At 42.0% G+C, this 14,273-nt stretch overlaps 1 protein-coding gene across 2 annotated transcripts in view; it reads left to right on the top strand.

Moving 5' to 3' along the window:
* Window positions 1–1,111: 1,111 nt before the first annotated feature.
* The window catches only part of mix23 (mitochondrial matrix import factor 23), a 25,690-nt gene continuing 12,528 nt past the window's right edge, over window positions 1,112–14,273 (top strand). The window contains exons 1-3 of one of the 2 annotated variants that reach the window (XM_078409072.1): window positions 1,112–1,190; window positions 5,562–5,687; window positions 13,764–13,910. In XM_078409072.1, the coding sequence (XP_078265198.1) occupies window positions 1,140–1,190; window positions 5,562–5,687; window positions 13,764–13,910 (324 nt within the window). In that variant the 5' untranslated portion in view covers window positions 1,112–1,139. Of the gene's footprint in view, window positions 1,191–1,298; window positions 1,368–5,561; window positions 5,688–13,763; window positions 13,911–14,273 lie in introns of those variants that run through there. The other variant, XM_078409073.1, reaches the window with a different exon arrangement.

The following is a 14,273-nucleotide window of genomic DNA, read 5'->3' as shown; positions in this document are numbered from 1 at the left end:
TGTGTGGGGGGTTAGTGTGTGGGGGGTTAGTGTGTGTGTGGTGTGTGTGTGTGTGGGGGGTTGGTGTGTGTGTGGGGGGTTAGTGTGTGTGTGGGGGGGGGGGGTTAGTGTGTGTGTGGGGGGGTAGTGTGTGTGTGGGGGGGTTAGTGTGTGTGGGGGGTTAGTGTGTGTGTGGGGGGTTAGTGTGTGTGTGTGGGAGGCCAGTGTGTGGGGGGGGGGGGGGGTTAGTGTGTGTGTGGGGGGTTAGTGTGTGTGTGGGGGGTTGGTGTGTGTGTGGGAGGCCAGTGTGTGTGGGGGGGGGGGTTAGTGTGTGTGTGGGGGGTTAGTGTGTGTGTGTGGGGGGTTAGTGTGTGTGTGGGGGGGGGGGGTTGGTGTGTGTGTGGGAGGCCAGTGTGTGTGGGGGGGGGGGTTAGTGTGTGTGTGGGGGGTTAGTGTGTGTGTGGTGTGTGTGTGTGTGGGGGGTTGGTGTGTGTGTGGGAGGCCAGTGTGTGTGGGGGGGGGGGGGGGGGGTTGGTGTGTGTGTGGGAGGCCAGTGTGTGTGGGGGGGGGGGGGGGGGTTAGTGTGTGTGTGGGGGGTTAGTGTGTGTGTGTGGGAGGCCAGTGTGTGTGGGGGGGGGGGGGGTTAGTGTGTGTGTGGGGGGGGGGGGGGTTAGTGTGTGTGTGGGGGGTTAGTGTGTGTGTGGTGTGTGTGTGTGTGTGGGGGGTTGGTGTGTGTGTGGGAGGCCAGTGTGTGTGTGTGTGGGGGGTTAGTGTGTGGGGGGTTAGTGTGTGTGTGGTGTGTGTGTGTGTGGGGGGTTGGTGTGTGTGTGGGGGGTTAGTGTGTGTGTGGGGGGGGGGGGGTTAGTGTGTGTGTGGGGGGCTAGTGTGTGTGTGTGGGGGGGTTAGTGTGTGTGGGGGGTTAGTGTGTGTGTGGGGGGTTAGTGTGTGTGTGGGAGGCCAGTGTGTGTGTGGGGGGGGGGGGTTAGTGTGTGTGTGGGGGGTTAGTGTGTGTGTGGGGGGTTGGTGTGTGTGTGTGGGAGGCCAGTGTGTGTGTGTGTGGGGGGGGGGGGTTAGTGTGTGTGTGTGTGTGTGTGTGTGTGTGTGGTGGGGTGGGGGCGGAGGGCGGGCCGGGCCGGGGTTTGAGGCGGGCCGGGAAGAAGATGGCGGCGCCCAGCGAGTGGCCCAGCTGCCAGGACTTCTCCGAGTTCCAGGTGAAGGGGCGGCGGCGGCGGTGGTGACTGGGGAGAGAAGGGGGAGAGCGGCACCGGCCTGCGGCGCCCCCTCCTCTCCCTCTCAGCCCCGGTGGGCGCCGTCCTTCAGGGGGCACCACACGGGGGGAGGCGGCGGTGGCGGCGGCGGCGGCGGCAACAACAACGCTGGACGCCGGGGTGACCACCAGCGTTAGATCACTGTTCTCATTGCATTAGTGTTAGATTATTGTGGCGATTAGATGGTTGCTGTTCGGGGAGCCGGGCTAACCAGCTGCGGGAAGACATGTGTGGCGCGTCCCCCCGAATATAACCACGCATCTGTTACAGAGTTCACGGACATTCAGGTCAGGCTGATCATTGCCCTTCGCTCAGTGATGCAGCCATTCCTTCTCTCCTGAGATGCTGCCTGACCTGCTGAGTTACTCCAGCATTTTGTGAATAGATACCTTCGATTTGTACCAGCATCTGCAGTTATTTTCTTATACTACTTAGTGGAGAACACCTTCGGCCCACAAGATCCCCGCCCAACATGAAGCCAAGATCTACTGCCTGCACATGAACCATCTCCCTACACATGAACCATCTCCCTACACATGGACCATCTCCCTACACATGAATCATCTCCCTGCACATGAATCATCTCCCTACACATGGACCATCTCCCTGCACATGGACCATCTCCCTGCACATGGACCATCTCCCTACACATGAATCATCTCCCTGCACATGAATCATCTCCCCGCACATGAACCATCTCCCTACACATGGACCATCTCCCTACACATGGACCATCTCCCTACACATGGACCATCTCCCTGCACATGGACCATCTCCCTACACATGGACCATCTCCCTACACATGGACCATCTCCCTACACATGGACCATCTCCCTGCACATGAACCATCTCCCTGCATATGCTTGTGCCCGTCTAAAAGCCTCTTAAACACCACTATCGCCAAATTCATAAAGGATTGGACAGGGTAGATGCAGGGAAAAAACGTCCCCGATGTTGGGGGAGTCCACAGTTTAAGAATAAGGTTAGGCCATTTAGGACTGAGATGAGGAAAAAACTTTTTCACCCAGAGAGTTGTGAATCTGTGGAATTCTCTGCCACAAAAGGCAGTTGAGGCCAATTCACTGGATGGTTTTCAAGAGTTAGATTTAGCTCTTTGGGCAAACGGAATCAAGGGATATGGGGAGAAAGCAGGAACGGGGTACTGATTTTAGACGATCAGCCATGATCATATTGAATGTCGGTGCTGGCTCAAAAGGGTCGATTGGCCTACTCCTGCATCTATGTTTCTACCTCCACCCTTGTTCAATGGTGTTTTTATTGTCACATGTGCAAAGTGCAAACACAGTGAAATTCTTTATCTTACAGACATTTCTGTAGAGAATTGCCATACCCCTCAATCTCCGATTAGCAACTATACAGAAATAGTTTACTGAGCCCGCCTGCAAGAGGTGCCGCGTTTTGGCTATTTTGAAAGTCCTTGCTCTAATTCTTATGAGTGGTGCTTGTTCCAGGCAAGTCCCAGGCTGCTGCAGGCCTCCAGCTGTCTCCTTCCTTGAACGACACATCCCTCTCCTCACCGGCCACCTTTGTTCCCCAGGGGTGCCTCCTGCAACCGACAACCAGGGCACGGTAGGTCAGACCCCGGTTCCCTCTCCTTTCCTCCGGGCCTCACTCCTCACCCATCATAGTTGTTGCTGGCCCCATCCATCTCTGACATTCCAGAGAAAACAACCCGAGCCTATCTAATCTCTCCCTGTAGCTAATACTTCCTAATCCTGGTAAACCTCCTCTATATCCTTTACAAAGTCTCCACGCTTCCTGTGATGGGATGACCAGAACTGCATGTAACACACCAAATGCGGCCTTACCAAAGTCCCATAAATCTGCATCCTAATTTCCTGACTCTTATTTTCAATGCCTCGACCAATGAAAGTAAGCACAACATATGCAACTTTGCAACTTTAGCTGCTTGTGTTGCCATTTTCAAAGAGTTATGGATTTGGATGGCAATATCCCTCTGTGCATTAATGCTGTCAAGCCCAACTACATTTACTGCTTGGCAGTTTACAACCCAGTGGTATGAGAATTGATTTCTCTAACTTCAAGTAGCCCTTGCTTTCCCTCTCTCTCCCCATCCCTCCCCCTCCCTAGTTCCCCGACTAGTTTCACTGTTCTGAATAATTTTACTGATTATATGCCTCGTTGTCACCTTCCCCTCATCCAACAATGAACCATTCTACATTTCCTTATCATCGTCTGCTTTAATCTGTAATTTTCACTCTTTACCCTTCCATAACCCTAGACTCCCTCTCCCCTGACTCTGTCTGCAGAAAGGTCTCAAACCGAAACGTCACCCATTCCTTCTCTCCAGACTCACTCGATTCATGCATATATTTTGTTACGCAGTCCAAATATTCTCATCACAATGCAACCTTCTGCCTATTTTAGTGTCATCAGAAAACTTGGATACTTTACACTCTAGATGCACAGAGTTTCCTGCCCAAAGTAGGTGAATCGATAGGTTTAAGGTGAAGGAGAAAAGATTCAATAGGAATCTGAGGGGTAACTTTTTCACACAAAGGGTGGCGGGTCTGTTGAACAAGCTGTCAGAGGAGGTAGTTAAGGCTGGGACCATCCCAACGTTTAAAAACAGTTAGACAGGTACATGGATAGCACAGGTTTGGAGGGATCCAGACCAAACGCGGGCAGGTGGGACTAGTGTAGCTGGGACATGTTGGCCAGTGTGGGCAAGTTGGGCCGGAGTGCCTGTTTCCACACTGTATCACTCTTGACTCAATGTCTCTTCTCCTTCCTCTAGTCATTAATAATTAGTAAAAAAATTGAGGTCCTTTTAAATATCTTGCACTTTATGCATGTTTGATTCACCTCCAGGTGCTAAATGTGAACCATTTTAACATTTGATATTGATGTGCCAAGACAGAGTGAAATGATTTTCTTTGCGTGTTATCCAGTCAAGTTAAATTATACTACACATGAATCCAGCCATACACAAGTACAACAGGTCGTGTGAGGAGAAAAATACCAGAGTGCAGAATACAGCATTATAGTGGTACAGTGGTAGCTTGGAAATGGAAGGCATATAGAGATGCAAGGAACTGCAGATGCTGGATTCTTAAGCAAAACCCCAAGTGCTGGAGGAACTCAGCGGATCAGGCAGCATTAGTGGAGGGAATGGACTAGTGCTGCCTGACCTGCTGACTTCCTCCAAGAGGTGTATGTTAGGGTCAGGTATTGACTTAATTGGTCGGCTTCTCCCATAAGAAATGTTGGCTTATCAGAATAGTTCCAACCCCAGAATGAAATAAATATTTCCAAAGAGAAAGTGAGTTATTTGCAAAAGCTCTGGCAAAAGCATGGGTAAGTTGAGCTGAAGGGCCTGTTTCCAAGCTGTATGACTCTATGACTCTCCATCTGTCTCGTGATGCTTCCCTTGGTTCCATCGGTCCTAGCCAATTAGTCCTGCTCCCCGCTACATCACCAGAGCAAAACTGTTATCTTTTTCAAGTATCTATTTCATTCTGTTTCTTAAATGAGAATACTTTGGTCACTTTAACCAGGCTCATCCACTTGCCACAATTTATCCTTTTTTACTTTGTCAAACATTATGCTGACTCTTTTTCAATGACACCTGAATGCCCCACGAACAAGGCTAGTTTTGGTAGCCTTTGCGTAACCCTAATTTCTCACCTGTGATATAATTCATAATTTTGCACCTTCCCTGTGGCCTTGTACACACCTTTAGAAAGGAGATGAGGAGGAATTTATTTAAACAATGTGGGGTGAATCTGTGGAATTTCTTGCCACGGACGGTGGTAGAGGCCAAGTCAGTGGGTATTTTTAAATCGGAGATTGACAGGTTCTTGATTGGTAAGGTTGTCAAAGGTTCTGGGGAGAAAGCAGGAGAATGGGGTTGAGTGAGAAAAATAGATTAGCAATGATTGAATGGCAGCGTACACTCGATGTGTGGGAAGGAATTGCAGATGCTGGTTTAAACCGAAGATAGACACAAATAGCTGGAGTAACTCAGCGGATCAGACAGCATCTCTGGAGAAAAGGAATAGATGACATTTCGGGTCACCTGTTCCTTTTCTCCAGAGATGTTGGCTGATCGGCTAAGTTAGTTCACTCGATGGGCTGAATTACTTAATTCTGCTCCTATGACTTATGAACATGATATCTTTGGTAAATTATAGGACCCGGTGTTGCATATACTCCAGAGTATTTGTATTAATTAGGCAATGATATATTTTATGGCCGATGGCTTATCACAGGTCTTCAAATAAGTGTGTGAAACTCTATTAATCAGTATTTTTTTTCTATCCAAAAAACTAGGAAGTATTGCAGTTGATGCGACAAATTGATGACAGGATAATCCATGAATTAAATACCAGTCTCCCGACAGCATCCTTTGCTGGGAAGATTGATGCAAGTGCAAGATGCAGAGAGCTTCACCATTCTGTAAGTAACGCTGAAGTCTTGCTTTGCCTGTGTGTCCTGGAGTCTTCTTTTTCTGTGTGATCAGTTGTACAAAAGATGCAGAGAGTAAAATTTAATTCAAAGAACCACATGGAACTGCAGATGCTAGAATCTTGAGCAAAAACAGAAAGTGCTGGAAGAACTCAGCAGATCAGATTCGGGTCGAGATCCCTCTTTAGATCTGTCGTTATTTCTCTGGAAAAAGAAGGGAGTCATTCAGCCCATTGAGTGGAAAACGGTTTAAAAAGTTGCTCTCAATCCCAGTCTCCCACAGATTAGTCCCACTAATCTGTACTCTCCCGCATTTCTGTGTTAAATATTGAACGTAGAACAGGTCACCAAAGCATGGGAGTTCTCAACCCTGACTATGAGCACAAGCCCTTCAGCCCACAATGTCTGTGCGAAACATGAGGCCAAGTTATATAGAAAAATAGAAACATAGAAAATAGGTGCAGGAGGAGGCCATTTGGCCCTTCGAGCCAGCACCACCATTCATTGTGATCATGGCTGATCATCCACAATCAGTAAACCGTGCCTGCCTTCTTCCCATATCCCTTGATTCCACTAGCCCCTAGAGTTCTATCTAACTCTCTTTTAAATTCATCCAGTGAATTGGCCTCTACTGCCTTCTGTGGCAGAGAATTCCACAAATTCACAACTCTCTGGGTGAAAACGTTTTTTCTCGCCTCAGTTTTAAATGGCTTCCCCTTTTTTCTTAGACTGTGGCTCCTGGTTCTGGACTCCCCCAACATAGGGAACATTTTTCCTGCATCTAGCTTGTCCAGTCCTTTTATAATTTTATACGTTTCTATAAGATCCCCTCTCATCCTTCTAAACTCCAGTGAATACAAGCCCAGTCTTTCTAATCTTTCCTCATATGACAGTCCCACCATCCCGGGGATTAACCTCGTGAACCTACGCTGCACTGCCTCAATAGCAAGTTAAACTAAGCTCTGCCACCTGCATGTGGTCCCTGCCTCCCTCCATTCCATGCACATCCATCTGCTGTTCCAAAAGCCTCTCAAATATCACTATTGTATCTGCCTCACCTCCACCCTTGGCACCCACCACACTCCGTGTAACAAACAAAACTTGCCCTGCACATCTCCTTTCAACTTTGCCTCTCACCTTAAAGCTTTGCCTTCTGGTCTTTGATATTTTCACCCTGGGAAAAAGGTTCTATCAACCCTATCTATGCCTCTCATAATTTTATAAACCTCTGTCAGGTCTCTCCTCAGTCTCTGAAGCTCCAGAGAAAGCAATCCAAGTCTGTCCAACTTCTCCTTGTAGCTAATCCAGGCATGAATCTGGCAAACCTCCTCTGCACGTCCATCCTGTAATGGAGCAACCAAAACTGCACATGAGATGTGACCAAAGTATAGAGCTGCATCATGCAGGAAACATGCCAATGAAACAGTGAAACTTGGTCGACATGGAAATGTTGGGCCGAAGGGCCTATTTCAGTTCTGCATGATTGTTTAACCAACTGTTTAGTTTAGTTTTGAGATACAGCGCGGAAACAGGGCCTTTCGGCCCACCAGGTCCGCGCCGACCAGCCATCCCCGCAAATTAACATTATCCTATACCCACTGGGGACAATTTTTACATTTACCAAGCCAATTAACCTACATACCTGTACGTCTTTGGAGTGTGGGAGGAAACCGAATATCTCAAACCAAACCCACGCAGGTCACGGGGAGAATGTACAAACTCTGTACAGGCAGCACCCATAGTTGGGATTGAACCCAGGCCTCCAGCGCTGCATTCGCTGTGATGCAGCGACTCGACCTCTGTGTTACCGTGTCGCCCATAGAATTTAGAGCATAGAATAGTACAGAATACGAACAGGCTCACAATGTCTGTGCCCAACATGATGCCAAATTAAACTAATCCCAGTCGCCTTTACATGATACATATCCCCCTATTCATGTGCCTGTTCATGTCCCTTAAACATCACTGTCATTAGTTAATGATTTTAGAATAAGCAAGAGTTGACCCATGGCACTTGTGTTTTCAGCTGAGGTTTGGAGTTTGTCTGAAACTCAGGATAAACATTGGGAATACAAACAGATGATTTTACTTTCAAGTATCCATTCTCTTGGGTAGTCCAGGATATCTCGCTGAGTTGTTCTGGGGAGATGTGCAGAAATGCAGCTTGCATGTTTTTATTTTATTAGCGAGTAAATGTCTGCTAATCTTTATGCCTAGTATTGATTAATATTTTTTTTACTTAAGAAGTACTGTAAAAATATATGAACTGGATCATGATGAAGTATAATTGGAATATAAGTTAGATCCTTGAATAACAATCTGTAAAGTAAAGAGATGACACAAGGAACTGCAGATGCTGGAATCTTGGAGAGAATACAAAGTACTGGAGTAACTCAGCGGGTCAGGCAGCATCTCTGGAGAACATGGATAGGTGACGTTTCGGGTCAGGATAAACATTGGGAATACTATGTAAACTATGTAAGCTAGATTTTACATTGTCAGCTGAGTAATGCCATAAATACTGTAGGAAATCGAGACACAAGGAACTGCAGATGCTGGAATCTTAAGCAAAACACAAAGTGCTGGAGGAACAGCGAGTCGGGCAGCATCTGTGGAGGGAATAGACAGGCGATGATTCGGATCTGAAGAAGGGCCCCAGCATGAAATGTTGCTTGTCCATTCCCTCCACAGATGCTGCCTGACCCGCTGAGTTCCTCCAGCACTTTGGGTTTTGCTGTAAGACATGGCCCCGGTTTGACCTTCCTACAATTACATTCAACTTCATTCCAGAAGAATCCAGTTAGGGAATTAAGGAAAAACTCTTTACATCTGCAGATCTTGCGTGAAATGAGTTTTGATGAATGAGGATTTTTTTTTTGGTGTCACAGATGAACAGGCAGCATCTCTGGATAGAAGGAATAAGTGACGTTTCGGGTCGAGACCCTTCTTCAGACCCTGTAAAATAACCCCAGTGGAAGATGGAGACATTATGCCTCTGCTGGAGGAGAGACCTTTCTGTTGCAGGTGGATTTATTTTGCAGACACTATAGGAGGAAGTTTGCACTATCTGTACTTTGTTTCACGGGCAATTCAAGTTCTAACACACCGAAGTGAAGGTCCAGGCTATGCCCAGTGTCATTCTGTGCACTTGCCGTGCATATGGTCAATAGCTCACTGCAGCTCAAAGACACACTTGTGTCTTGCCAACCACCTTTTGCAGCATTCCACAATCAATTTAACCTTTGTCGATGGATTTTAGCAAAATCTAACCATGTCTCTGAGAGGGAAATGGGCAACTCGTCTGCAGGGACACTCGTCAGATTACACAAACATTTTTACACTGTGTTTTTCAAAGTGAATGAGCTCTTTTTTTATGACATGCTTCAATATTTAAGCAGAAGAAAGTTCAATTTTTATGTCTGAAAGGTGGGATATTGAGGTGGGATATTGATAGAGTGGATGTGGAGAGGATGCTTTCAATAGTGGGAGAGTCTCGGATGACAGGGTGCAGCCTCAGAATAAACGGACGTAGCTTTAGAATGGTGACGGGGGATTTCTTTAGTCAGAGGGCGGTGAAGCTGTTCATTGCCACAGACGGTGGTGGAAGCCAAGTCATTAGGTATTTTTAAAGCAGAGATTGACAGATTCTTGATTGGATTCATTGTGAAGAAGGGTCTCGACCTGAAACGTCACCCATTCCTTCTCTCTAGAGATGCTGCCTGACCTGCTGAGTTACTCCAGCATTTTGTATCCACCTTCGATTTAAACCAGCATCTGCAGTTCTTACAGATTCTTGATTGGTACGGGTGTCAGGGGTTTTGGAGGAAAAGGCAGGAGAATGGGGTTGAGAGGAAAACCAAGATCAGCCATGATTGAATGGTGGAGCAGACTCCATGGGCTGAATGGCCTAATTCTGCTCCTATCATTTATGAGCATTTGTTTGCAGACTATTTAGTCTATATTGTGGAACACCTTGATAGTTGCTTTTTGTTATTAAGTGTGGCTTTAATTTATCTCATTCATCTATATAATAGAATTCTTATTAGACCGAGTGTAAACAATTTACCCAACTATTCCATTGATTTAACAAAAAACGAATCTGAACAGAATTTCAAAAAAACCATTTTATTCACCTGTACATAAAACCTATTCAAGAATAGATTATTTTTTGGTCGACGCTAAACTTATCTCACTCACTTATAATTCAAAATACCATAATATTACAATCTCAGATCATGCACATTTAACATTTATGATTAAAATAAATGGTAAAATGGAAAAACGGGGACAATGGAGATTTAACCCACAAATATTAAAAAATAAAACAACTCAGGAATATATTACAGAACAGATTAAGATTTTTTTCGAAATAAATGATAAACCGGAAATATCTTCTGCCCTACTATGGGAAACTTTTAAAGCATATGTCCGTGGAATTATGATATCTTCTCAAGCATTCTATAATAAAAAGAATTGGAGGGAACAACAGGAATTAGAAAAGGAGATTAAACAATTAGATACAGAGAACGCTGCTAATCCATCTATAATAATACATAATAAAATCGCTGCACTGAAATATAAATTAAATAAAATATACTCAGATCAAGTCGTAAAACACTACCAATACACCAAACAATCACAATTTGAATTTGGAGATAAACCTCATAAGTTACTGGCTCGTCAATTTAGAAAGATGGAAGGAGAAAAAATAATCCACAGGATTAAATCACATACTGGCGAACCTTTAGTACAACCTAAAGATATTAATGAGAGATTTCTGCAATATTATAAAAATCTATATTCAGCTAAAACGACAGAAAATAGGATAGGAATAGAAGCATTTTTTAAAAAATGTAATCTGAAGGGGTTGGATTTACAAAATAGAGAATCACTAAATGCGGAAATTTCAGTAAAAGAAGTTGAAGAGTCTATCAGATCATTAAAAAATGGTAAAACACCGGGACCAGATGGTATCGGTTCGGAATTTTATAAAACATTTTATGATCTGATCACACCACGTCTGAAGATACTTTATGAAAATATCTATATTTGTCAGAAACTACCAGAAACGTTAAATGAATCTATTATAACACTTATACCTAAAATAGACAAAGATCTGGAGGACCCAGGATCATATAGAGCTATAGCTCTTTTAAATACTGATCAAAAGATACTAACGAAAATATTAGCACAAAGATTAAGCACAGTTATTAATAAACTAATTCACCCCGATCAAACAGGATTTATACCAAAACGATATTCCTCATATAACCTCAGACGATTATATAATATTATATATTCGAAAAGAGGTATTAATAAAGACTTAGTAATTATTTCGTTAGATGCGGAGAAAGCCTTTGACCAAGTGGAATGGTCTTATTTGTTTTCGGTTATGGAATTTTTTAATTTGAGAGAGAAGTTTATCACTTGGGTTAAATTATTATATACCAATCCAACAGCTAGAATAATAACAAATCAAATACTATCAAATAAATTTAATCTATTTCGAGGCTGCAGACAGGGTTGTCCTTTATCCCCACTATTGTTTGCACTTGCATTAGAACCTTTAGCTCAACGGGTGAGAATACATCCTGAAATATATGGATATGACACCACAAATACTGAAAATAAAATTTCTTTATATGCGGATGATGTATTACTTTATATCACAAACCCGGAAATTAGTATTCCAAATTTACTAAAATTAATAACTGAATTTGGATCATATTCAGGATATAGTATTAATTGGAACAAAAGTGAACTTATGCCGATAAGGGTAAATAATCTGCATATATTACAACAATTTCCTTTTAAGATAGCAAACGAAAAAATAAAATATCTTGGAATTTATGTAACAAAAAGATTTGATTCTTTATTTAAATCTAATTTTCCGCTCTTATTGAATAAATTAAATAAAAATATTTTATATTGGAAAACATTACCAATCTCAATGATAGGTAGAATTAATGCAATAAAAATGATTTTTCTTCCACAATTATTATATCTTTTCCAAATGATTCCGATATATCTTCCTAAATTTTTTTTAAAAAAAATTGATTCCATAGTCACTAACTTTATCTGGGATTATAAGAGCCATAGAATAAAAAAAGAACACTTATGTAAACCAAAAATAAATGGAGGTCTAGCTCTACCAAACTTTACGTTTTATTATTGGGCAGTCAATATTAAAAATATTAACTTTTGGTTAGTAGAGACAGATAAACAACCAACCTGGTTAATAATGGAAAAAGAAGATTGTTCGCCCTTTGAAATTAGTTCGATTTTATTCGCCAATAATAAAATAAGTAAGAAAACCTATAGTGAAAACCTTATAATAGATAGTGGAATACGTATTTGGAAACAAATAAAGAAAACATTAAAATTGGAATGTATACCACTAGCTCTTACTATTGTAAATAACATCACATTTAAACCTTCAATGATAGATAAAGGTTTTTTACAATGGAAAAACTGTGGAATTAATAAGATGGGAGATCTCTACAGGGAAAATTTTTTCCTTTCATTTCAAGAATTACAACAAATTTATGGATTACATTCAAAAGATTACTTTAGATATTTACAAATTAGAGATTATGTAAAAGCAAATACACATGAAATTAGAAATAGAAAGACAGAGATTTTAGATGAATGTTTGAATAAACACCCAAATACAGAAAAATTGATATCATATATTTATAATATTCTACTGGAAAACGACGCTCCAAGTACAGAAATATATAGACAATCATGGGAAAATGAATTAGGTCAAATTATTAGACCTGATATATGGGATGAAAGTTTACAACACATACATCACTGTTCGCTAAATGCTAGACACTCTCTTATACAATTTAAAATATTACATAGACTACATTATTCAAAAGCTAAATTACATAGTATTTTTCCAAATATATCTGCCATTTGTGACAAATGTCAGCAATTGGAAGCTAATTTAACGCACACATTCACAAACTGAAAAAATCACTAAATTCTGGACAGAAATATTTAAAATAATTTCGAATGTTGTTAATAGGAAGCTGATCCCTGACTCAAACTTAATAATACTGGGAATATTAGAAACAGATCAATTATTAACAACGAATCAAAGAATTTTTATTGATTATAGTTTAATAATTGGGAAAAAATTAATACTGAAATTCTGGAAAGGTCCTACATCCCCCACAATTAAAATGTGGATTACAGGAATGTCGGAGACACTTCATCTGGAAAGATTGAGACTTGTACTAGTGGACAGGTTGAATCTTTTCAGAGGAATATGGTCTCCATTTATTGTATATTTAAAGGGTCAAAATGGCTTGGTTCGAGGACTTGACCGTGGCCTGAATAATGGAATGGAGGAAGAATTATGAATAATAAATTATGGATATATCTCCAATGATAGATAACTTTTTTAATACTCCATTCATTTCTCCAATTTGGATCTCTTATTTTTATTTTATTTTTCTCTATCTTTTCCTCTCTTAAAAAAAAAGTATAGAAATATGTAGGACACAATTGTTAATATTAATAATATCACGAATGTATGTAATAAGTAAATTTTATTAATATGTATTTATGTTTAATAAAAATATTTATCAAAAAAAGAATTTCAAAAAAACCTACGTCAAGGAATATAAATACATTTTGTTTGTTTATTATTGTCATGTACTGAGATACAGTGAAAAGCTTTTGTTTGCATGCTATCCAGTCAAAGGAAAGACTTATACTTGAGTACATTCAATCAATCGTGCAAAGATAGATACATCATTTAGTGCAAATATATAACATTGAAGTCCAATAAAGTTTGATTAAAGAAAGTTCAAAGGTCTCCAATGATGTATCCATGTGCCAGTCGAATTTCAAAACCAGGTTCAAATTTCAATAAGTCCACCAAGTGCTTATTCTCTATTTTCATTTTTACAAACTTGTTTCTTTTAAGTTTACTTGGGGTGAAAATATTACGTGGCAGCTCTGCCCATTTTCTGCCATCTGTGTTGACTTCATCGATAGTAGAGAAGTCGATGTTCTAGGACGGCACTTGTAACCTTTCTCCTTTGTTTGCTTTAGCTGAAGGAAGCTCACGCAAGTAGGGATAAAGCCATCAAGACCTGCATAAACCAGTTCTCCAGTGCGGTGAACAGATTACGAGACGAGAGAAATAAAGACAAGGATAACTTAACGCTAATAAAACTACTTCGAAAAGAACAGACTAACGTAAGCCATTCACACACTCCTCTTTTAGAAAATATATCTGTAAATATGTCAATGTGCTGCACTTTATTCCTTTGGTGATTGACACAGACTCTACACACAGTAGAATTGTTGCTGGGGTCCAAGAAGCTTCTGGAGCTGGTACTGGGAGAGAGGTCCTGCCGGTATCGAGATTTTGAAATTAGTTCCTTGAGTGTACGAGTTTTGTGGGATCTGCCGTCGGCCTCAGGATCTGCCAGAAGAAGAGTCCCAACCCGAAACGTGACCTATCCATGTTCTCCAGAGAAGATCCGTGGCCTGCTGAATTACCCCAGCACTTTGTGTCGTTTTTAGTTGAAGGACAGGACTGGGCTCGGGAATTGGGAG

The sequence above is a fragment of the Rhinoraja longicauda genome, chromosome 12 (assembly GCF_053455715.1).
Source record: "Rhinoraja longicauda isolate Sanriku21f chromosome 12, sRhiLon1.1, whole genome shotgun sequence".
Lineage (NCBI taxonomy): Eukaryota > Metazoa > Chordata > Chondrichthyes > Rajiformes > Arhynchobatidae > Rhinoraja > Rhinoraja longicauda.
This window is presented reverse-complemented; position numbering and strand designations above follow the sequence as displayed.